The 23,405-nt window shown below is 45.7% G+C and overlaps 2 protein-coding genes across 6 annotated transcripts; one reads left to right on the top strand and one right to left on the bottom strand.

Moving 5' to 3' along the window:
- The first annotated feature begins 59 nt into the window (after window positions 1-59).
- On the top strand, window positions 60-8,973 carry Cntd1 (cyclin N-terminal domain containing 1). Of its 3 annotated transcripts, none has more exons than XM_052197777.1 (7): window positions 60-510; window positions 3,901-3,976; window positions 4,229-4,400; window positions 5,278-5,440; window positions 6,166-6,310; window positions 7,141-7,237; window positions 7,692-8,973. In XM_052197777.1, the coding sequence occupies exons 1-7, from the start codon at window positions 342-344 to the stop codon at window positions 7,857-7,859; spliced, it is 990 nt and encodes a 329-aa protein (XP_052053737.1). In that variant the 5' UTR covers window positions 60-341; the 3' UTR covers window positions 7,860-8,973. The 3 variants fall into 3 exon arrangements, with proteins under 3 accessions (XP_052053737.1, XP_052053735.1, XP_052053736.1); XM_052197775.1 differs by having other exon boundaries at window positions 246-510; window positions 5,314-5,440; XM_052197776.1 differs by having other exon boundaries at window positions 463-506.
- Window positions 8,443-22,006, bottom strand: Becn1 (beclin 1). Of its 3 annotated transcripts, XM_052197772.1 has the most exons (12): window positions 21,869-22,006; window positions 21,475-21,603; window positions 18,779-18,846; window positions 15,851-15,909; window positions 15,117-15,207; window positions 14,889-15,025; window positions 14,590-14,784; window positions 13,620-13,766; window positions 11,707-11,856; window positions 10,746-10,806; window positions 10,093-10,235; window positions 8,443-9,160 (listed from the first exon to the last, which is right to left on the bottom strand). In XM_052197772.1, exons 2-12 carry the CDS (start codon window positions 21,599-21,601, stop codon window positions 8,992-8,994), a joined length of 1,347 nt encoding a protein of 448 aa, XP_052053732.1. In that variant the 5' UTR covers window positions 21,602-21,603; window positions 21,869-22,006; the 3' UTR covers window positions 8,443-8,991. The 3 variants fall into 3 exon arrangements, with proteins under 3 accessions (XP_052053732.1, XP_052053733.1, XP_052053734.1); XM_052197773.1 differs by lacking the exons at window positions 18,779-18,846; window positions 21,869-22,006 and having other exon boundaries at window positions 21,475-21,571; XM_052197774.1 differs by lacking the exons at window positions 14,889-15,025; window positions 15,117-15,207; window positions 15,851-15,909; ... (1 more) ...; window positions 21,475-21,603; window positions 21,869-22,006 and having other exon boundaries at window positions 14,586-14,674.
- Window positions 22,007-23,405: the final 1,399 nt, after the last annotated feature.

Raw genomic sequence — 23,405 nt, 5'->3', positions numbered from 1 at the left:
GGGAATTGTAGTCTTTGACTTCCGCGAGGGATTCTGGGAGCTGTAGTCCACGTGGAGTTTTCTGGGTAGAGGCAGGGTTTCTCGGCCCTAGAGGAGGGACAGGAAAGGTGAGAAGCGCCCTGTTTTCTGATTGGCTGAGCTTTCCGTGGCAGTTGGGGCGCGAAAAGCTGTTGACAGTTCGAGGCCGTGATGGACATTACGTTTTCCTCATATTCGAGGCGAGGACAAACATAGACAGGAAAGGAAGAATCCAAGGTGTGGCAGAAGATTCTGGAAATAAGCTAAGGAAGCCAGTTTATGGATCCCGCGAACTGTACAAGTGCTCCAAAAGACTTCTGAATATGGAAGGACCCTTGAGGTCAAGACTGGTTAACTGCAGTGACTTTCAGTTTGGAGTGGTTGCCACAGAGACCATCGAAAACGCTCTGCTTCACTTGGCCCAGCAGAATGAGCAAGCCGTGAAGGAGGCCGCGGGACGGACGGGCAGCTTCCGGGAGACCCGGATCGTGGGTGTGGATGCAGAGTGGGGAGTCGGGTTTACGGGAGTCACGGGAGCACTGACCTTTGTTTTTCACTCAAATATTTTGCTAGTGCTTTTGTTAGGCGAGGTCGTGGGGCTTATACGTGATGAAGGAGGCTTACCAGCTCTCTTTCCCCCTCCTCCCTGCCACTACCCCCGGCTTTTTTTTTTTTTTTTTTTTTTTAGACAAAGTCTCACTGTGGAGCCCTGGCCTGGAACACTCTCTGTAGCCTAGACTGGCCTGGAATTCACAGAAATACAGCTGCCTCTGGCTCCCAGATGCTGGGATTAAAAGCGCATGGTATCATGGGGAGACCCCCTCCTTTTTTTTTTTTTTTTAATAAGTGAATGTCTGTGTGAGGGTGACCAGTCATCTGGAACTGAGGTTATAGACAGCTGTGAGCTGCCACGTGGGTGCTGGAAATTGAACCCTGGTCCTCTAGAAGAGTAGCGTGTGTTCCTAACTGATTGAGCCATCTCTCCACCACCACCCTCACTCTTCTTTCCGTAAACGTGTTTAGAGAGCGTATCATTTACACTGCCAGGGTATAAAAAGAGGAAACTACAACCTAGCCTTTGCTCTCAAACTATGTAGTCTTTAGGTGGGAACTGTTAACATATGAGCAAGTAGATACAAATATGGGTAGAGTAATTGACATAGAGAATACAAGCTTTTATGAGAATGTGAAGGAGTGGTAAGCTGAGGCCCAGGGATTGAATGATACCATGAATAAAGCTTTGGAAGGCAAGAGGGAGGAGGGGAGTGAAGGGTAAAATTGTAGCCCAGGTTGGCCAGATCATATGGAAAAACAATAGAAATTAAGACCAGGAAAGTAGTTTGGAATAAACAAGAGTTTGAATGTCTGTCAGGGGGGGAGGACTTTATACTTAATTTAGCAGGATATAAGATACTAAAATTTGGGTTTTTTTTTTTTCCCTTTTTGGTTTTTCGAGACAGGGTTTCTCTGTGTAGCCCTGGCTGTTCTGGAACTCATTCTGTAGACCAGGCTGGCCTTGAACTCAGAAATCTGCCTGCCTCTACCTCCCAAGTGCTGGGATTAAAGGCATGCACCCCACTGCCCAGCTCAAAATTTGTTCTTTTTTATTTAACATTTTGTATGTGTGTGGGAATTTTACCTGAATGTTATGTCTATGTACCACATGTGTGATTGATGCTGGAAGTCATTAGAAGAGGGTGTCAGATTTCCCAAAACTGGAATTATAGGCAGTTGTGAGCAACATGATGTGGGTGCTGGGAATTGTATCCAGGTCTTCAGAAGAGCAGCCAGTGCTCTTAACTGCTAAGCTATCTCTGCCAAGTGAAGAAGACACTGAAATGTAAATGAGGGAACATTGTGGCTATAATTTCCCTTCGGTAAAGAAGGTTTTGGCTGGGCGGTGGTGGTGCACGCCTGTAATCCTAGCACTCTGGGAGGCAGAGGCAGGCAGATTTCTGAGTTCGAGGCCAGCCTGGTCTACAGAGTGAGTTCCAGAACAGCCAGGGCTACACAGAGAAACCCTGTCTCGAAAAAAAAAAACAAATCCAAAAATCACAAAAAAAAAAAGAAAAAGAAAACAAACAAACAAACAAAACCCCACCAACAAATAGTAGTTGGAGAGACATTTTTGAAGCTGGAGAGACATTTTTGAAGCCAACAGGAGAGTTCTGTAAGGACAGCGGTCAGCAGGTTCCAATGCTTCCAGGGTATCCACAGAAGTGATACTTTGGAAGAGGATTGTGCTGTTTAACAGTCTGGAATAGTCTCTGACTTTTGATGCAATTGTTTTAGCAAATCAGGAGCAGTGTGGAAGGCAAACTGGGGAACATCAGGGAGAGAGGTGTGAAATGGAAGGAAAGCACAGGCAAGTGTTAGGTTCAGCAGCCATGATGTGGAGAGGGTAGCGGTGTCTCAGAGGCTGAAAGATCTCGTATGCAGTCGTCCATTTTTATTTGCAGTAGACATGTAGCAGCAGAGAAACCGAGAGCAGGGTGTCCATGGTCCCTTTGGCCTAAACCAAACTCAGGTTCCTCGAGAAACTAAAACCTGGGTGAGTCCCAACAAATCCAAACAAAATCAAGGATCTGGGAACATGCATCCCCGGACTAGGAAATGCAGCCTAAGGTCCAGCAAATGAAAGGTCAAAGGTCTGGCATAAACACGGGGTTGCGTTTTAATTCTTTTCCTCGGTGGAAATTATCAGCCAGGGCTGTGGTCTTTGTAAGAAGGCTTTAAGTATAAAACTATTTGTAATTTGTGTTAAGTGTATTGCTAAAGTATCTTATGATAGCTTGATTTTAGGTTTTTTGTAGACTTAAATTTTTTTTTTTGAGACTGGGTCTCATGTAGCTCAAGATGACCTTCCGTTACTGCGTGAGAATGTCCTTGAACTGATCCTCCTGCCTCCACCTGCTACAACTATAGGCATTGCCAATTATGGGCATGTCCAATAGTTTGTTTTTCTTCTAAGAAAGTCCAGGTTTTTTTCTTGGAAGACATATGACAATATGATTGTGTGCATACAGGCTGGGGTAAGGATCCCCACTCTAATTCTTTGCTGATCAATGATAAAGGTTCTTAGGTCTTTGGTTTTCTTTACCGAGAACTGACATTTACCCTCGTTTCCACCCTCTAATGATATTGCAAGCTAAATAGAATTTTATCTGGGGCTGTTCTTTCAAAGGGAAACAGAAGCAGGATAAAATCTTGCCAAGGTATCTCACACTCCCCACCTCCTAGGGATTCTTTCCATCTAAATTGGGCTATGATTTTTGAGTTAGGGGGTGTTTCTTCAAAACAAGTCAGTTCACAGTAACACTAGAGATTTACCCAACAAACTGGTGGAGGGGAGCTGGTGACCAGCTGCAAGGTGAATTGTGTTTGTAAAGCAATAGGAGTTCTGCAGAGGGTGGTTACTAAACAAACAGTGTCATAAAGACTATGGACGCTCCAGGAGGGACCTTTCTGTTCCTGCCAACATTCCACTGAAAACAGAATATAGGGGTTAGGGTTCTTATCCATTCAAGAATCCTCTTGGAGCTAGGGGTTCCCAGCAGGAGGTGGAGACCAACTAGGCCAGCTGGTATATGTGTGTGTGTAACTGACCAAACCTTTGTCAGCTGAGACTCAAAGGAAGGCTCAAGGGTCACGAGGGGCTTGGTAAGCCTTGGCTTTGGTACAGAATCAGCCTCCTTTCCATGCCTCTGATCTGCCTGTTGGCAGCAAAGGCAGCTAAGCTTAGCTTTGCTTGTCCCAGGCTCCTCTTTCCACCTCTTGACCCTCCGCTCTCAGCTCCATCATGGCTTTTACCCGATGCCAAGAGTTCACAGCGTGGCTTGGGTTGCATCTTGTGAATTAAGTGCTTCTTTCCTGTTTTGGCAGAGTTTGTTTTTCTCCTGTCTGAACAATGGTGTCTGGAGAAATCGGTGAGCTACCAGGCTGTAGAAATCCTGGAAAGGTAAGGCTTTTGCATGAGGCCTTTGTGCTGGTGCCCCTCAGAATGGCTGGCGTCCCTGGATCTTCACCCAGCACCAGTCACCCCTTTACCTAGAGGCTGGCTGGGCTCGCACCCTCCTTTTCACTTGCAAATGTAGTTATCCTCGCCTGTATTTGATACCCAGCGGGATAAGATGCAGCGCGTCTACAACACAAAGTCCCTGTAATCAGTGTCACTGTGAGTTTCCCTCTTCTTTTTCTTTACCCCTTACAGGTTCATGGTGAAGCAGGCAGAGTACATCTGTCGGCAAGCCACGCTCCAGCTGAGAAGTAAGGAGACAGAGCTGCAGAACTGGAGGGCTCTGAAAGAGCAGCTTTTCAACAAGTTCATCCTCCGGCTGGTGTCGTGCGTTCAGCTGGCCAGCAAACTGTCTTTCCACTACAAAGTAAGGAGCTGGGTGGCTTACGGGCACCGAGCGTCAGTGAGAAAGCAGCTCATTGAAGGTGTCTGTGAGAAACCCACTGCTAAGCTAGGTGATACTTACTACTCATGTGGAAATTCCAGAGTGTAATTATGCGTCCTAAGCATGCCTCCTGAATACACACACAGTCACACAGAGGCAGTTATTAAATAGCCTGAAGTTCTGTTCCCAAAGTATAATTGCTGGACAGGCGCCATCATTCATACAGGTCACCTTCCCTCCCCTTGGACTTAAGGGCAGTTTACATAAGGTCTCTGAACTACCAACATGCCTATCAGCATTAAAGGCCAGTGGTTACACCTAAAAAGGATAAAATGTTTCCACATCACTATCCAGTGCCTGTACAGTAAAATCATTCATTCAGCAAATATTTATCGAGTCTCCTCTATGGCCCGGTGCTTCCGTAGATACCATGGGTTGGCTACCACAGTAAGAAACATTATCTGTACTCTCAAGGGATCCCTTACCTGATGGGAAAGGCCTAGGTATAAACAGAGTGGAAAGTAAGTAAAATAAAAAATAGTGTGAATCGAGGGATGAGAGTGGATCTCTCTTGATCAGCCTTCCTGAATCGAGGAAGTTAAAGAAAATGAATTATTGGAACTGGTAGATGGGATCTCATGGCTACAAAGAAAATCAAAACAAAATTAGGGAGGGCAGGGAGGAAGGACCAGACAGAGGGAAGGGAATCCAGCATGCACCATGACTTGAAGGGAGAACACGGGCTTAACTACAAGTAATCCTGCTTGCATAGCGCAGTGGGCTTGGAGTGCTTTGCTGCAAGGCAGGCATGTGGCCCGCACCCTGACCCTCCTCTGCCTCGGCTCTCTTCTTTGCTCAGATTGTCAGCAACATTACAGTCCTGAATTTCCTCCAGGCTCTGGGTTATGCACACACCAAAGAAGAACTGCTGGCATCAGAGCTTGATATTTTGAAATCCCTGAACTTCCAAATAAATCTGCCCACTCCTCTGGCATATGTGGAGATGCTCCTTGAAGTTCTAGGTACTTTATTAAATGTATCAGATGTGGGTTGCATACTTCCACAGCAGGCAAAAAACAACAAATGTGCCCAGGGATTTGGGAACAGGAGACACAGCCTACCAATGAGGAGCAGCAGGAAGGAAGCCTGTGTTTCTGGATGACTGACATGTTCCTTTAGCACTAGTGAGGGGAGGCACTCAGAGGTCTAGCACCCGGGTTCAATTTGGATTCATTAGACACTCTTTTCTTCTTTGTAACAGCCAGCTGTTTTGGAACTCAATTTGTAGACCAGGCTGGCCTCCCAAGTGCTGGGATTAAAGGTGTGCATCACTACATCCAATCATTAGGCATTTTCTTATTGCAGGATCTAAGGGTTTGTGGAGAAGCATATGACAGAACAATGGTGCTGTAATTGTATGTATGTATTTCAGATGGAGATCTATCCTTTATAATTAACCTTCTGGCCAGACACATGCCTTTAATCCCAACAGCTGGGAGGCAGAGACAGGTGGATCTCTAAGTTTGAGGCTAGCCTGGTCTACACAACATTCCAGGTCAGCAAGGGCTACAAAGTGAGACCCTGCCTCAACAACAACAACAGCAAAACAAAAACAAACCCCAACCTTCTGCTAACATTGTGGAGCAAAACAATCAGGAAAAACATTAGCAACTCAACAGCTTTATGTCGTGAGATTATGATCAGAGAACAAGATTCATGTTTCCTTCCATGTGCGCACTCCATGTAGGGTACAATGGCTGTTTGGTCCCTGCCACACAACTACATGCAACTTGTCTGACCCTCCTCGACCTGGTCTATCTTCTGCATGAACCCATCTATGAGAGCCTATTGAGAGCTTCAATTGAGAATTCTACACCCAGTCAGCTGCAGGGGTAAGACACGTTTCTTGGGTAGGCTCCTTCTGGGCACAGATCATATGAATAGTTTGGGGTTTGGACCTCAGGGGTAGAGTATTTGCCTAGAAAGTCCAGTAAGTGCCTAGCACTGAAAACCAACACAGGTTAATTGGTTTTTATTAACTTCCATTATGTAGTTCAGATACAGATGAGTTAGCCCAGGAAAATTTAAGAGGTTTTTACTATTAAATGTAAATTACTTCAAATAATTAACATTCCTTTCTAGTTCTTCCTTTGCAACTACTTACAAATTAAAAATGCTAGATTGTGTTTTATAGTCACCTGAGTGGGGAGAAAAAGCTTGTCACATGGCTGCAAGTTGGTCAAAAGTATTTGATTACTGTAAAGTCAGACTGGCCAAAGCATCACAATTACATTTGTTAGGAAGGCAGATGGAACAACAAAAGACCTATCGGCCACTTGAGACACAAGGTGTTTTAACCCCAGGTGAGCTGGGGGACATGGGGACAGCAGATCAGCTATTACCTGACAATTGTTTTTTGCTGTGTTTAAACGTACATGATTGGGCCTGGAGAGATGGCTCAGTGGTTAAGAGCATTGTCTGCTCTTCCAGAGGAGCTGAGTTCAATTCCCAGCAACTACACAGTGGCTCACAATCTGTATGGGATCCAGTGCCCTCTTCTGGTGTGTCTGTAGACAGCTAGTGTAGTCACATACATAAGTCAATCGTTAAAAACAAAAAGTACTTGATTAACATGAACAACTCATAGTCGACGTTCTACAACCCTAGAGTTTAGGATCACATTTCCTACTCATTCCAAATTAATATGGTTTTAATTGTTCAGGGAAAAGTTTCTCTCTGTGAAGGAAGACTTCATGCTGTTGGCAGTTGGAATCATTGCAGCAAGTGCCTTCATCCAAAACCATGAGTGCTGGAGCCAGGTATGCACCACTGAGCTGGAGCAGTGTGACTGGAAAGCATCCCCATCAGCTAAAGGAACAGACAGTGCATTAGAGGCGCCAGGACCCAGGGCCTGGATGGTCCATCAAGGAGGGAGGGGTGGAAAACCAGGGTAGGATGCAAATGTTTCCATTTTATGAAGTTGGAAATAGAGGCCCACGTTCCATCTCCATTTACAGTTATGACCCACTGTTCTGTCCTTTATGGGGGAAAACAAGTAACTAGCAGAAAGAGTACACAGTAGCACTATCAGGGAAATAACACTTGGCCAGCAACATAGGAATCTGGATTTAATTTCCCCTCTACATTCAGAGAAATGAAAGCTTGTCGGGCTTGAGAGAACATCTCAAGCAAGTATGTTTGTGTGTATGTGCCCAAGTGCTTGTGTACTAAAATGTTGAGATTATTTAGTAATAAGAAATGTCTTTTTTGAAGGTTATAGGGCATTTGCAGAGCATCACTGGCATTGCCTCAGAAAGCATTGCTGAGTTCTCTTACGCAATCCTGACTCACAGCGTGGGAGCAAACACTCCTGGGCAACAGCAGCCTGTTCCCCACAAGGCAGCCAGAGCTCTGAGGACTGCTGCTTCCTCTAACACGTGAGGCTAGCTGACCTGCACCACCTTCTGTCACTGGACCCCCTTTTCCTTGTTTACTTTCATACTCGGGTACAAAAATTCCTAGTTTCCTTTGAACAGTGTTTTGTATTCCAATTTCAGGCATGTTATTTTTTTCTACATCAGAGATAGTTATGGGAGACAAACATATCTGTTGTCTCACAGCAGGCTAAAAAACATCAAAGGATTGGATAGAGTTAGATTATGAAATTGGTTCATTTTTGTTTGACGAGACTTTTAATTTCTCCTAATTTAATCTAAGAGGTAATATCAAAGAGTATTTCTGAACACTTTTTGATGACCTTGACTAGATTTCTTGTTTTTTGAGACAGGGTCTTACTATTCAGCCCTGGCTGCCTGGCAACTTACTATACACACCAGACTGGGCTGGAATTCAGAGGTCCCCTTGCCTCTGAGTGCTGGGGCTAAATGCCATCATTCTGGTGGTTTTTTTTCTCTTTAAACTAAGACATGTTTCAACAGAATTTCTACTGAACTGGCCGAAACTCAATTGTTCCAGAATACAAAATACTTAATTTTAAGGAAAAACATACTGGCGCACCACTTGGTAATTAACAGACCATAGCAAATCCTTTATTACAAATAATTAAATCTCTCCATGTCTCAAACAGTATCAAACAGCATTTTGTAATTCCAATAGATAGCACAGTAGGCATTCAATGCTAGAAGTGAGGATGGAGTTAAACTTGCAACTCCTAACCTGGTGTCCTTTCCCCATATCACCCAATTGTGTGCCACAAACATCTCATTTCAAAACTCTTCTGTTTCATGTTTTAAGTGCAGGAAGTTGAGAGAGATAAAATCCAGTGAAAACACATTAATGTCAATTGTACTTAAAAAAGAAAACAAAGCAAAATTAAATTAGTTGTTTTCAGGAGAGGGAGAGGCCGGCATGGGGCTGAGTCAAAACTGTGGCAGGGGTATTTGCTCTACACGTCGTGTCAACTCTGGAAACTATCTGTCATATTTGAAAATAAAGTAGCTTTTGTGGATTTGGTATTGTAAACATGTGGTTTAATATTACCCAAATTTAATTTAAAGCATCTTTCCAAACCAAAGTGTTAAACCTTAAAGGCAAAGATCCCCTAAGGAGCAAGTCACTTGTTATAAAACTGTGAGGACACCCAGGCAAGACCCCACTTGAGATTCGTCAGCATGAACTTGAGCGCTTTCGTCCACTGCTCCTCCGAGTTAAACTGGGTTTTGATGGAATAGGAGCCGCCACTGCCTCCAGTGTCTTCAATCTTGCCTTTCTCCACGTCCATCCTGCAGGTGGACATAGCAGAGCTCATTAGTAACAGAGCCAACCTAAGTCAGTTCAGGCAAATGGGCAGGGACTTGATCATGAGACCATTCACGTCACTTTATCTAATGAAGAACACCTGGCAAAGAGTTACCGCTAGTGTACTTTGGATTTGCTTGAAAGCCTAAAATCAAAGGCTGTTACAAGAGCTTCATTGTCATGGCAGAGTACAGGACAGAAGAGGACACACCCACACAGGAGGGAGTGAAGGTTACAGCACTCCTCACTGTCTGCCTAGGCATCCCCAAACTCAAGGAGCAGAGAGCAAGGCAGAATTAAATAAAAGAGCCAGGACTACACTGACCCTGTCTTGAAAAAACGGGGGGGGGGGGGGGGGGGGGGGGAGGGGGAGAAACCAGGGGGGAAAAAAAGAAAATAAAAACTTTATATTGGGGTGTGATAAAATTCAACTTTCCCTGTCTTTCCTCACTCACTATAAAACAGATGATGTTTAAAATCCCACATTCTCCCTGCCTCAGCCCGAGTGCTGGGGTTATAGGTTTGCTGCATCTCATGGGGCTTCTGAACTAGTTAGTCTTGTACTAGTTTTGCTGGGCTGTGTCACTGTCTGAGAGAAGCATTCTTGTCTACTCCCAAAGGCTGCAGGAAAAGCCTTCTGACACAGACTGCAATCTTGAACACTCTGCCAAGGAAATCTCCATCAGTACCTAAGACAATATTCTTTTACTTGGGACCAGGGGGGGTCGCACTGTTCTGCTTGCAATACCACGGCAGTCCCTGCCCATTGACATCATGTGATTTCAGACTGTTCTTTTTTTTTCCTTTTTTTTTTTTTTGCCATTTTTACTGTCTGTCTTCATTCACTGGCCCTTAATTCAGCTAGTCCCTGTTACAAGTTTACTGAGCCCTCAGAGGATACAGGTCGGACACTTACCTGTACGGAAGACAAAATCGAGTTTCTCCTTTTTCCACCTCTTCTTTGAACTGCTGCACACAGTCCAGAAAAGCTACCATTGCATGGTCGAACTTGTTGTCCCAGAAAAACCGCAAACCCCCAGAACAGTATAATGGCAACTCCTGCCCAAGAAGAAAGAACTGGCTGTGGGCATGTCCCCAGTCATCCCCCGGCCTCCAAGCACCCAAGCTTTGTCTGTGCCCACCAGACAAACATGTTTTATAGTTGACCAATGACTTCCATAGCCCTCAACAACTCCAAAAGCAACAGGCAAACACCAGCTCTTGGCAGCTTCTGTCCCAGTGGAAATGTATTGAACTTGTGTCTATTCCTCATCCTCAAGTTCAAGCTCTCTCACCTGCCAGACTCTTTTTCATCAGGAGATTAAAAAACCCACGTTTTCTCTGTAAACCCCAAAGAGCTAAGTCTGAACAAGATGTTGGCTCCTCATGAGATAGTCCAAGAAAGACACTAAAAAGTGTCAGCTGATAGGAAAATTACGCCTTTTTAAAAACACAGGCCTTTTGAACTTAGGCAAGTACTCTATCTCTAAGCCTCATCCCGAGGCATCAGTGAACCCATTTTGTTAGGATAAGCCTGAACTCTGATGCAAACAGGACATCCCAAAGTACCTTAGATTTGTCTGTCAGAGACTCCAGATATGAATGATTTCCATAGGGAACAAGTCGGTACCTAAAGATGCAGAGAGACAGATAAAAGACTTTTCCTATAGCTATTATTGCAAAGTTGCAACCCAGTAACCTTTTTTTTTTTTTTTTTTTTTTTTTTAAAGAGACAGGGTTTCTCTGTGTGGTCCTGGCTGTCCTGGAACTCACTCTGTAGACCAGACTGGCCTTGAACTGAGAGATCCATCTGCCTCTGCCTCCCAAGTGTTTGGATAAAAATGTGAGCAACCACCGCTCAACTGCAACCCAGTAATTATCAATCTACATATAGATCTTACCCAAAGACTTTACTATTCCCACCCACTCCCAACTCCTATAGAGTCCATGTTTAAAGTCTGAAATGATTCCATCTATTATATAACAGTGGGGGAGGGGTTCACCAGTTAGTGTATATTGTAGCTTCCTTTTGCTTTACTTTTTAAATGACAGCCTCCCTATGTAGGCAGCTGACTTTGAACTTGTGAACCTCCTGCCTTAGTTTCTCCAACACTAGAATTCCAGTATGTGACACCATGCCTGGTATTTTTGGTTTAGAACATGCATATAACTTTCGGCCTGTAGTTGCCTTTGTCCCAGGACAGCTGTGAATGAGGCTCAACCAATTTGTAAACCACAATATCAAAAGGTTGGATACCCTGGTAGAGTTTTAAAAACAAAAACTGAAACTTTTTTTAGAGAAAAATTAGGTTCTGGAGACTGTTGGAGATCAAGGCTGGAGTTATACACACTGGTGATTGCTATATGGGTATCACAGGCAGAAGGGGACCACACAGAGGCCCTTCACCACAGTAAAGACAGTCTGTTGGCAGCAAGCCTTCTCCACAGTGGAGCAGTACCAGGTGTACAGACAGATTACGTTAAAAACACACCTCACGCAGGGTTCTATGGAAGAGCTGCATTTCCTCACCTCTGAAATTTCAGACCCATCTTATTGGCCAAAGCATGGAGCAGCAACACTGTCTGGCCCCAGGCGGCATTGATTTCATTCCATTCCACAGGAACACTGGGCAAGCGACCTAGTCTGAAATTATTGATTGTGCCAAATTGTCCACTGTGCCTACAGAAAAAGAAGGGTCAGGAGAACAAAGATTATAAAACTTGAGCTTTGCCACTCTCACCCAAGCCTAGACTGAAGCCCTCTCCTTTTCTTCAGATGCATACACCTGAGCCCCCCATGGCATTTTAAATGAGTGCCCCAAACCACCCAAGGCATCGCTTCTCCATCTGCTTCGAAGTCAGTAACTACTGAGTGTCGCTGTGTGGAAGGCACTGTGCTAACCACCAGGAGGGTCAAGCAAACAGTCCGAGTCAGTTTGCCAGTTACGATCTAGAAGGAATGCATACCTAGGTAGGTATGTTACAGTGTGATAATGAGAGGCCCAGGGTGAGAACAGGAGAGCTCTTTCCCGGTTTGGGGAGATGCATGGAAAATTCCCCTCAGAAGGCTGATGTGGCTGAGAGGTGAAGTAGATGTCTACAGAGAAGGAGTTGTTCCTGGCAGAGAACATCGTGTGCACAGCAACAGGAGCAAGGGAGTGGTGAATGAAAGAACTGAAAGGACCCTATTGTGACGGAGACTGAGGGTAAAGGGGCAACTGGCCGGATATGAAACTGGAGAGTTACCATTATTAAGGCATTTGGAATTGATCCCAAAGCAGAGGGAATGACCGAAGCGTTTCAGGGAAGTGACATAAATACATCTGCATTTGTGAGTGGTAGCTGTACTTACACGGTGAGAAATGATCACCATGTAAGGAGATACGATGCTGGGGATCTAAACTGGAAAAGAGCGGCAGTTTGGAGAAGGAGGGAAGTAGATGGAGTTTTGTTTTGTTCTGTTTGTGGGTTTTTTGAGAAAGGGTTCCTAACCATAACAGCGTTGGCTGACCTGGAACTCACTTTGCAGACCAAGCTGGCCTGGAACTCACAGAGATCTGCCTCCCAAGTGTTGGGGGGATTAAAGGCGTGCACCACTCGCCTGGCAGAAGTAGACAGATTTAAGACAAGTAGAAAGGTGCTAGAGATGGGGCTGGAGGGATGGCTCAGCAGTGGTTAAGAGTGCTTGTTGCTCTCTTGTTGTAAGGGATTTGTTCAATTTTTAGCACACAGTGGCTTACAACCATGCATAACCGCAGCTCCAGGGAATCCAGTAGGCATGTGTTGGTGCACGTTCACACATGAAGGCAAGCACGCACACAAATGATTCTAAAAGAGAGGAGGCAGGAGGCAGACTCACTGGGGCTTGGTGACTTTGATATTTGTTTGTCTGTATGTCAGGGGAGGAGCATGAGAGAATTCAGTGACTCAGGCTTCCACATCGGCTTCGAAGCAGATGGAGAAGCGATGCCTTGGGTGGCTTGGGGCATTCATTTAAAATGCCATGGGGGGCTCAGGTGTATGCATCTGAAGAAAAGGAGAGGGCTTCAGGCTAGGCTTGGGTGAGAGTGGCAAGGCTCAAGTTTTATAATTTTTGTTCCCCTGACCTTTTCTGCTTTTCTCTGTAGGCACAGTGGACAATTTGGTCTGGTTAATAAAATAATTTAAAAGAAACACGAGGGACCAGGATTTCCTGAGCAGATACAAACACTAAACTCTAGAATCCTAGTTGTGTGTGCATGCACATTCTCATGCAGACATGCACACACACAGCCCACATTATACCTATCCTTTAAAAGGAATGACAGGAACCTGCCGTAAACCTAGCATAGGTGAAGTGCCTCTTCTATGCGGAGGTGGCCACCCTGGTATGCTGCTAACACAGCTCAGACCAAGATATGCAGTGCTTCCCCATGCACCCTCTGCACACACTGCCCTCCTCACCAGATATGGAAGGTTGCATTGAAGACGTTGGTCTTCTTGAGCTTGTCCAGCTGCACCTGGGCGTACCGCATCTGGTTCTCCACGCTCCTGAGTTCGTCGTCCAGCTCCAGCTGCTGCCTCTTAAATTCACTGTATTCCCGCTGGTACCTGGGAGTAGCCAAGAGGGCAGAAAAGGCAGACTGTGGAGGGCAGCTCCTATCTCCTCGTTCTTCTGAAGGATTCATGCTAGTGATGTAGTTACATCTAATTACATGACTCTCTACATTTGGCATTGATTTCTCTCAGAGGAATGTTTTGAGTACAGTATAAAAATGCCTCAAATTCTAGATGTCCATATTTTAAAATATAGAAAAAAGAATTCTTGTGAACTATGACCTAAAAAAACTTCTGTATTTTTGGTTTATTTTTTTTCAGAAGAGAAAGTCTCTCAGCCAGGCTTGGTGGTGCATGCCTTTAAACCCAGCACTCAGGAGGCAGAGGCAGGTGGATCCCTGAGTTCTAGACTAGTCGTGGTCTACAAAGCGAGTTCTAGGACAGCTAGGGGCTACACAGAGAAACCCTGTCTTGAAAAGCCAATAGTGGGTCTCTCGTTGCATTTATTTATTTGCGTATGGGCAGAGTTGGATCTCTCCTGGCCTGTAAGACTCAGGGATGCAGAGTTGGATCTCTCCTGGCCTGTAAGACTCAGGGATTGAACTGAAATCATCAGACTTGACAGAAAGTTCTTTAACTCACTGACCCAGGCAAGCCTGTTTTCAGAGCCCTGGTGCCATCACTCCACCCAGCTAACATCCTTGCTTTACCTCTCATGGGACGTTTTCCTCTGGCTCTCCCAGCTGGCTTCTGGAAACAGGCCCAGAAACAACATGCAGCTTTGCAGCGGACATTATACTGACTGACAGCTGACCTAATCAGACATAAGCTAGGGCCCACTCCCTCTGCCTGTCCGTGCTGAAGGGCGGGCACTCACTGAGCTTCCTCCTGGTCCAGCCTCTCCGCCTCAGCCTGGACCTTCTCCAGGTTCTCTGCCACCACCTTGCGGTTTTTTTCCACATCTTCCAGCTCCTGGATCAGCCTCTCCTCCTCCAAGGCCAGCTCCTTCAGCTCCCTCTGGAGCTGCTCACTGTCGTCCTCATTCATTTGCTCCAGGATCTCTAAACAGCGTCTGCCAAGGGCACAACAGTCCACTGACTAGAGGGTGCCTGAGGGAGGCAGAGCTCCGACGTCCCGAGGGCCAAGCAGTCCCCGGTCCACCCTGCTGGTACTCACTTGTAGTTCTGACATTCATTTTCAGTGACATTGAGCTGAGTGTCCAGCTGGTCTAAAAGAGTATCTGTGCATTCCTCACACAGTGGGTGATCCACATCTGTCTGGCCCGACATGATGTCAAAAAGGTCTCCAGTGACCTGGAAGCATGGGACAATCAGGAGAGGGCTCCCTGCCAGGCCGCCCTTGTACAACCACACAATTGTCCACAGTGAGATAAGACCCACTTACCTTGAGCCTCCGGCTAAGGTTCTCCATGGTGCCTCCATCAGATGCCTCCCCGATCAGAGTGAAGCTATTAGCACTTTCTGTAGACATCATCCTGCAGACAGCCCCCCGCCCATGGGCCACATGAGGGAGCAGAGAGGCCTCCTCCACCTACTGAGCTGCCAGTGGCAGAGACTCTCAAGCACCAGCTGAGGGGCTTCAGGGTGCGTACCCATTCCTAGCCCGTGCGGGCCTCCCAGGGGCTCCCTTTCTCCCAAAGGAAGGCCATGCTGGTCTTCACAGGGGTTCTACTCAGCACCAGGTTAGCCTGGGTGAGCTAAGGAGGGAGGGGTGGGGCATCAAAAATGGATATGTATGTCTACAGCAAAAAGGAAGGAGAATCAAGAAAGATCATTTTTTAATATTACACTCCTTGACAGCACCTTTTACCTGCTACATCAACACAAGCTAAGAACCTAAACATATAACAAGTGCTACTGAAAAACTTCTCAAGAACCCGTCTCAGTGATTCCCTCAGCAGCCCTCACGTCTTCAACATTACAGCACTAACCCGTCTCACTGTGGAAAGGACTAGAGAAAAAAGAATGCTGAAACGATGGGTCAGGTATAAGGGAACACGGCTTTCCTAAAAAGAGCCAAAGGTTAGATGATAATTCATCACCTAGTCCATGTCCTAACTCCCAGGTTTAACTGAAATTCCTTTGGCAAGAAACAGGGGACTGAGGAATAGTAAGCACCTGGCTGGGGGGATGAATCTTCGAGAGACACCATCCTGGCGAGTTTCAATAAATGGCTCCTGAGAAAGAAATAGAGTGTTTTAGAATTCTGGCAACTTAGGAGTGGAGCTTATTTCCCCCAAATCCTGAGAACTATTTGACTTTAGCCTAGATTGATAACCACAAAACTTGATAAGCAAGAGCAACTTAAGAAGTGGGTAGTTATCTGGGCTGGGAGATGGCTAAGTAGATAATATTCTTTCTCTTCAAGAACAGGACCAGAAGGCCATGGTTCAACACACACACACACACACACACACACACACACACACACACACACACACACACACACGCCGTGGTAGGACATGCCTTTGATCCCTCTGGGAGACAGCGGAGACAGATAGATCTCTGAGGGTTTTTTAAACAGCAGTCTGGTCTACAAAGCACAAGAACCAGGGTTATACAGAGACCCTGTCTCAACAACAACAAAACAAAATAAAGAATAACAACAATGAACTCCCCACAAAACAAAATCAAAACAAGCTTAAAAAAAAAGTGATCAGGGTGTGAACCTTCAATGGAAGAACTGGGAGAACCTTATGACCCTCCCTGTGTAAACAGCCAGCCTGATCTGTAAGCTTCGGGATCAGGTCCAAGATAGAGACTGTCTCAAAAAGTAAGGTGGAAACCTAGACACAGTCTGTGTACGTCTGGCTTAAGGCCTTGCAGCACAGACAACTCCCTAGCACCATCTGATGACTGCTTTCTTAGATGGGGAACAGCATTTCCTAAGGATACCAGACTTTATCTGTAGTTCAATTTGCATTTTCTCAACTTACCAGTTAGGGAAGCAAACACCCTAAATCAATCACAGCACAAGGAAAAAGGTAGAACAGACCACAGTGAAACTTATCATAGCACAAAGTTGACCACTTACACATTTTTAGGAAAAAAACAAAAAGCTGTTTCTTTAATGCTCTTTGCAGACATTGGTGGACCTGTCAGTCACAGAACTGCATGTCTATTATCAACAGTTCTACAACAGTTCTTTTACGTTCAACATTTTGTACATCACTGGCTTCAGATGCCTGCGTCTTTTGCCTCTCTGCAGGTTTTCTCTGGCCTTGAACCCTAGACTGCCTGAAGAGCAGAGGCCAGAACTAACAGCCCCAAACCAATTACCGTTTGCTTTTCCCAATGGCAATGGCCAGGTGGATAAATACTCCCTTATTAAGCAGGCAAGATAAATCTCAGGAGTGAGACCAGCGCCCTCCACAGGAGGGTGCTCCACTGCTGTGGGACCACGTCTCCCTCCTAGGCGTCCTCCCTTTCCATCTCTACCGCTTCTCTAGTTTGTACTAGGATCCTCTCCCAAATCAGTAACTTCTACCTAACAATGTTCTGCTCCCCACAGAAGAAAAGCTATGTCTGTCTTTGGTAATGAAAACACCTCTACTATCCTCGTCAACCATCATCACTGTGCAATCCGAGAGACTGAACCCAGGCCTTGCCCTTGCAGGAAAAGGGCTCTCCCTCTCAACTACACCCCGGCTTCCTCACCGACAGCAGAATTTAAAAACGACATATTCTGGGCTGGAGAGGTGGCTCAGCGGTTAAGAGCACTGACTGCTCTTCCGTAGGTCCTGAGTTCAAATCCCAGCAACCACATGGTGGCTCACAACCATCCATAATGAAATCCGACACGCCCTCTTCTGGAGTGTCTGAAGACAGCTACAGTGTACTAACATATGATAAATAAATAAATCTTAAAAAAAAAAAAGTTTAAAAAAAAACAAAAAAACCCGACATATTCTAACACTGCAATCCTTCATGTCTATGGTTAAATATTCAACCCACTGTCCAAACAAGATGTTTCTAAATGGAGAGAGACAGTTACTCTAGGGAATAAAAGATATAACCAAGAATGCCCCGAAGTAACCTGAACACATAGGTCATCTCATCTCTGACCTTAGTCATTTATTTTTTAAGTTACATTCATTTATTTATGCGTGGATGCACGCGCATGCCAAAATGCAAAGACCAACTTATAGGAGTCTGTTGTCTTTCCATTGTGTGGGTTCCAGGGTCTGACCTCAGATGGATAGGCTCTGAGCCCAGGCTGGCTGGAAACTTACAACAATCTTTCTGCTTTAGTCTTCCAAGTACCTAGAATTCCAGGCCTGAGCCACTATGCTGGTCTATAATCACATCTTGAAACACATTTCTAAAATATTTATCTACTTATAGGTGTGTGGTCAGGACGCGTGGCAAGCACCCTCACCCACCGAGCTGTCTCGATGGCCTCATCACCCCACGTTTTGATTGACACTTTACTCAGTAATCCTGTGCCTTGGTACGTCCAACGATCTGCAGCGGGCTACGTGAACAACTTTTTTTCTTTCTTTTTCTAGGGTGCTGGGGATTGAATCTAGGAGCTTGCACCTGCTGGGCAAGCACCATCCCTGAGCTACGACCCAGCCCTCAACTTAATTTCTCCTATTGGCTGTTTGTCTTTAGAGGTCGGGTCTCATGTATAGCAGGCTAATATCAAACCTGCTATGCATGTACAGATGACCTTGAACTTCTGATCCTCCTGCCTCCACGCCTAGTTTAATGTGATGCTAGGGATAAAAAAGCAAACACTCCACTAACTAAACTACAACCCTAGCTCTATTTTTTTTTTTCCAGATATGTATCTCAGGCTGGTCTGGAACTCACCATGTAGCTCAGGCTAGCCTCAAATCTGTCATCTTTCAGGCCTCTGCCTCCTGTGGGCAACAGTGGGCAACAGTGTCTGGCTAGAGTATCTCTTATAAATCACTATGATTAACTCCCAGAGCCTCGAGGCATCCAACACTCTGCAGAAATCCAGTCTGTATGCTGGTGTTTTCATGTCAAGCCTCCCGTTTAGGTATTATGAGGAGGATGGGGAGAGGGCACTTCTTTTACCTCTCCTGAGTTAGCCTCTTCCTCCTGGGTCTCTCCTGGTTTCGCCTGGGCTGTGGTAAGTAATGGAGCTAAGGGCAAGGAAAATCCTGAGTCAGAAACAGTCTCATCAAAGCAGGAAGGCTTAGCAGAGCATGGGGAAGAATCAGAAAGCGCCTCATTACCAGCCCCAACCCTACCACAACTGCGCGTGCGCTCTTTCTCTCTCCCTCCAGGTTCTTACTGTGTAGCCCTGGCTAGCTTGGAAGTCACTAGACAGACCAGACAGGCCTTGAACTCCCAGATACACGTGTCTGTCTCCTGAGCACTGGGATTAATGATTTGTGCCACCGCTCCTGCCCCATCCCCCCTTTAAAATTCTTTATATAACAAAAATCTGTCTTTCTCTCTTCCTGTTACTATAATGTTAAAATCCTAAAAGCACAATACAATGGGTACCCTGACTTTTAGAGCCATACAAAATGAGTTAGTTTTCCCGCCCTAGGCATTTTACTTCAAGGTATTTCAGAGCCAGAGCCCCCCACCCCCACTCCCACCCCCGCCTGGGTCCAGCCCCGGAGCTACTGAACATGGGCTGGTAATTGTTGAAGCTGGGTGAGTACACAGGGACTCATTACATACTTAAAACCTTTTAAAAATTTTTTAGAACTTTTTAAAAAAAATTCTATGTATATGTGGTATTTCTGTGTGTGGGCTGTCCACACGGGAACAGGAAGAAGGTGTTGGATTACCTAGAGCTGGAGTTACAGGCAGCTGTGAATGACCCGATGTGCCTACTGGGAGCTAAACTCGGTCCTGTGGAAGAGCAATAAATGTTCCTTCCTAACCAGTGAACCCTCCTCTCCAGCCCTATACTTTTAAGTTTTTTCGTCACAAAAGTTAGCATCCCTTTTCCCTAGAATAACTGGGAAGGAATAAAAGAATTTTCTGGGAAGCTGTAATCTAACTGTACCCATGTATCAAGGATGCAGGGTTGGGGATGTGGCCAAGTGATACAACACTTGTCTAACCTGAACAAGGCCCTCATCTCAAACCCTGGCACTGGGAGAGGGCAGAGGAGAGCCAGGCACAGTGGTGCATGACTATAATCTTAGCACTTTGGAGTCTGAAGAAATTCAATCATGTGTTTAAAGCCAGCCTCTGTTATATAAAACTCTGCCTCAAAGACAAAACATCACTAACAAAGACACTGCTAATATACACACACTGATAATCTATTCAGCATTTGTTTTTAAAGCATGAACGCCTGTCATTTAAGACTGAAAGACATACATTAAGTGAAATTGTCCAGGCCCAGAAAAATCACGCCCTGACCGGTGTCACTCATATGTGGTGCATCTCATGCTATACTCAACAGACCGGTTACAGGAGAGCAAAGTTCTGCTGCCCCACTGTGCAGTGTCCACTGTGGGTACCAAGGGTGGACCGCACAGTCCCCAAAAGCCAGCAGGGATGATTAGAAATATTTCTACCAGGAGGTAACAGAAAATGTTGGAAGGGACAAATGTGCCAACCCTTATTTGAGCATTATTATATGTGTATTCAAACATCAAGTGGAACCCCCTAAATGTATCAGATTTTTAAAATATATGAAAATAGGTTTAAAAATCTGTCTAGCTGTGCATGGAAGTACACAGACCTCCTTTACTCCAACACTTTGGAGATGAAGGATGGGTCCTGTTTCACCATTTTTACACTTTCAACACATTTAACCTTTAAAAATGTGAAAAATAGCTGGGTGGTGGTGGTATACGACTTTAATCCCAGCACTTGGGTGGCAGAGGCAGGCGGATTTCTGAGTTCGAGCCCAGCCTGGTCTACAGAGTAAGTTCCACGACAGCCAGGGCTATACAGAGAAACCCTGTCTCGAAAAAAACAAAAAGAAAACAACAAAGAATAATATACTAAAATAAATAAATAAATAAATGTTTTTAAAAAGAAGAAAAATAAGAGCTGGCCAGATTATTCAACAGTTTAGAGCACCTGTTGCTCCCGCAAAGGACCTAGGTTCAATTCCCAGCCCTCAAACCGAGCTCACAACCACATGTTAACTCCCGTCCAGGGATCTGACACCCTCTTCTGGCCTCTTCCGGCATCAGGCATTGATGTGGTGGCCATACATGCACGTAAGCTACCCACTCACACACATAATACTAATAATGAATAAAAATAAATCAAGGTCTAGAGAGATATGTACAGCAAAGCCAAGGTTTATATGCTAACGCCAGGCCCTGAACTTATTTAAACTTGCTAGTTACCTGTCTCACTTCTTTAGGCTTCCAGACTCTCCTACACTTAAGTGGACCTCAGGTAAGTACATTCACTGACGTCTCTAAACCTCAATTCTTCACCTGTAAGAGGGTGCAACGTGGTGCTTCTCTTGTTCTTTTTATTTCTGGAAACAGGGTCTCATTCTGTAGCCCAGGCTGGCCTGGAACTTGAGGCAGGTCTGGCTTCAGCCTCCTGAGTACTGCAATTATAGATGTGAGCCACCAACCCCGGTTTCCACGGGGGCTGTTACGGGGTAACTGGTTAAGTCCTTAAAACATTCTGGTATATGTGGATACTCCTTCACCCTGAAGACAATGTCAGAACTCTATTCCTGATGAGGAAACCGAAAGCCAGAGACCTCCGCCACAATGTTTGCAAAGTCCATTTCCCACCTTCTCGACCACCCTCTTCCCTCGGATCCTGCTGACCTGTGAGTTCCTGGATGGTGACCCGGTCCAAGATCTTGAAGCTCGTGTCCAGTTTTAGAGGCTGGCTACAGCGCTGGCACACGAAGCTCACCTGCATGGTGCTGCTGGACGCCTTAGACCCCTCCATGCCTGCAACAGCGGAGAAAAGACGATGTTAAGAAGAATCGGCGCCTTGGAACCTCGAGGCTCCCGGCTGCCTCTTTGGTGGAGATGAAGAGGAAAATCCCGGTCCGCGCCGTTCCCTCTGGGAATTGTATGACAACAAGAGGACCGGTTTCCGGGGCAGAGCCGGGCTAAGGCAGTTTGGACTCCAGGGCGGGGTAAGGGGCCACCAAAGTGGCCGCCAGGGATATTAGGCTTCTAAGGTTTCACTTAAGGCCCCGACGCTCTTCACCTCAGGACCCCGTAGCCCGCCACCCAGGCTCGTTCTACCGCGGGGGCACGGTGGCCTCGGGTCCGCCCCGGAGCGAGACCTCCAGAGTTCCCATCGCCCGGTCTTCAGCTACTTCCCGGTCGGCTAGCTGAAGACTTCCGCCTGGGACCAGAAGTGACGTCTTGACGGGAGCTGACGCAAGGACCCCTGTCCAGATCACTGCTTACCCGGCTCGGGGCGCCATCCAGAGGCCGAGTGGGGAAGCGCAGCAGGCGCCCGCAGGTGGGCCTAAGCTGTCCATGCTCTTTTCTGATTTAAAGAGTTCGCTCAAGATTTGTTACTGCCAAGTGGAGCCACATCCATATTCCTTCGGTATCAGGGTGTTGTTTGTTTTTTGGGTGGTTTTCTGAGACAGGGTTTCTCTGTGTAGCCCTGGCTGTCCTGGAACTTGCCCAAGCTGGCATCCAATTCACAGGCATCCACTTGCCCAAGTTTCCCAAGTGCGGTGATTAAAGGCGTCCTGTCCTGCAGGTGTCAGTTTTTGTTTTTGTTTGTTTGTTTGGTTGGTTGGTTTTTGGTGTTTTTCGAGACAGGGTTTCTCTGTGTAGTTCTGGCTGTCCTGGAACTCACTCTGTAGAGGAGGCCAGCCTCAAACTCAAAAATCTGTCTGCCTCTGCTTGTTTTTGTTTTTATTTTTGTTTTTGGAGACAGGGTTTCTCTGTATAGCCCTGGCTGTCCTGGAACTCCTCTAGACCAGGCTGGCCTCGAACTAAGAAATCTGTCTGCCTCTGCCTCCCAAGTGCTAGAATTAAAGGTGTGCACCACTACTGCCCAGTCGGGTGTCAGTTTTTAAAGTGTATTTTTGGGAAACTCAAATTGTCTAAACCCTTCTTCTGAGGGAGTGCATTCACTGGGATGATAAATTTTATTGCTACATGTATGTGTGAATGTGTATATATAATATGTGTGTGTATATATATTTATATATATATGTATATGTATAGTAAAATGTAAATAAATAAAGGGGTGACAGTAGGAGCTGGAGAAATGGCTCAGTGGTTAAAAGCACTGACTGCCCTTCTAGATCTCCTGGATTCAAATACACACACACACATGGCAGCTCCAACTGTCTGAAACTCCAAAAACCGACATTCACACAGACATACATGCAGGCAATACATGTAATGCACACACCAATGCATGTAATACACACACACACACACACACACACAGACGGCATCCTGTTTCTAGAGATTAGGCAAACTTTGTTTTAAAATTCAATTGTTAGCTGGGCGGTGGTGGTGCACTCCTGTAATCCCAGCACTTGGGAGGCAGAGGCAGGCAGATTTCTGAGTTCGAGGCTAGCCTGGTCTACAGAGTGAGTTCCACGACAGCCAGAGCTACACAGAGAAACCCTGTCTCGAAAAAAAACAAAAACAAAACAAAACAAAAAGAAATATTCTAGGCATTAGAGATTTAGCAGCAACAAAAAGACAACTATCAATACCATCAGGGCTTAATTCTAGTGGAAAAGAAGGACATTAAATAAGGTAAATAG

This window comes from Apodemus sylvaticus, chromosome 10 (assembly GCF_947179515.1).
Source record: "Apodemus sylvaticus chromosome 10, mApoSyl1.1, whole genome shotgun sequence".
Classification (NCBI taxonomy): Eukaryota; Metazoa; Chordata; class Mammalia; order Rodentia; family Muridae; genus Apodemus; species Apodemus sylvaticus.
Note: the sequence above shows the minus strand (reverse complement) of the source record. Positions and strands in the feature narration are given on the sequence as shown.

Bases quoted from the DNA above. Each gene is read 5' to 3' on its own strand.
- Cntd1 (XM_052197777.1), top strand. From the start codon at position 342: ATGGAAGGACCCTTGAGGTCAAGACTGGTTAACTGCAGTGACTTTCAG. The intron at 3,977-4,228 runs GTAAGGCTTTTG...TACCCCTTACAG, and splicing joins GCTGTAGAAATCCTGGAAAG to GTTCATGGTGAAGCAGGCAG. The intron at 4,401-5,277 runs GTAAGGAGCTGG...TTCTTTGCTCAG, and splicing joins AACTGTCTTTCCACTACAAA to ATTGTCAGCAACATTACAGT.
- Becn1 (XM_052197772.1), bottom strand. From the start codon at position 21,601: ATGGAGGGGTCTAAGGCGTCCAGCAGCACCATGCAGGTGAGCTTCGTG. The intron at 18,847-21,474 runs GTCAGCAGGATC...CCTTGCCCTTAG, and splicing joins CACCATCCAGGAACTCACAG to CTCCATTACTTACCACAGCC. The intron at 15,026-15,116 runs GTAAGTGGGTCT...CCATGCTTCCAG, and splicing joins ACCTTAGCCGGAGGCTCAAG to GTCACTGGAGACCTTTTTGA.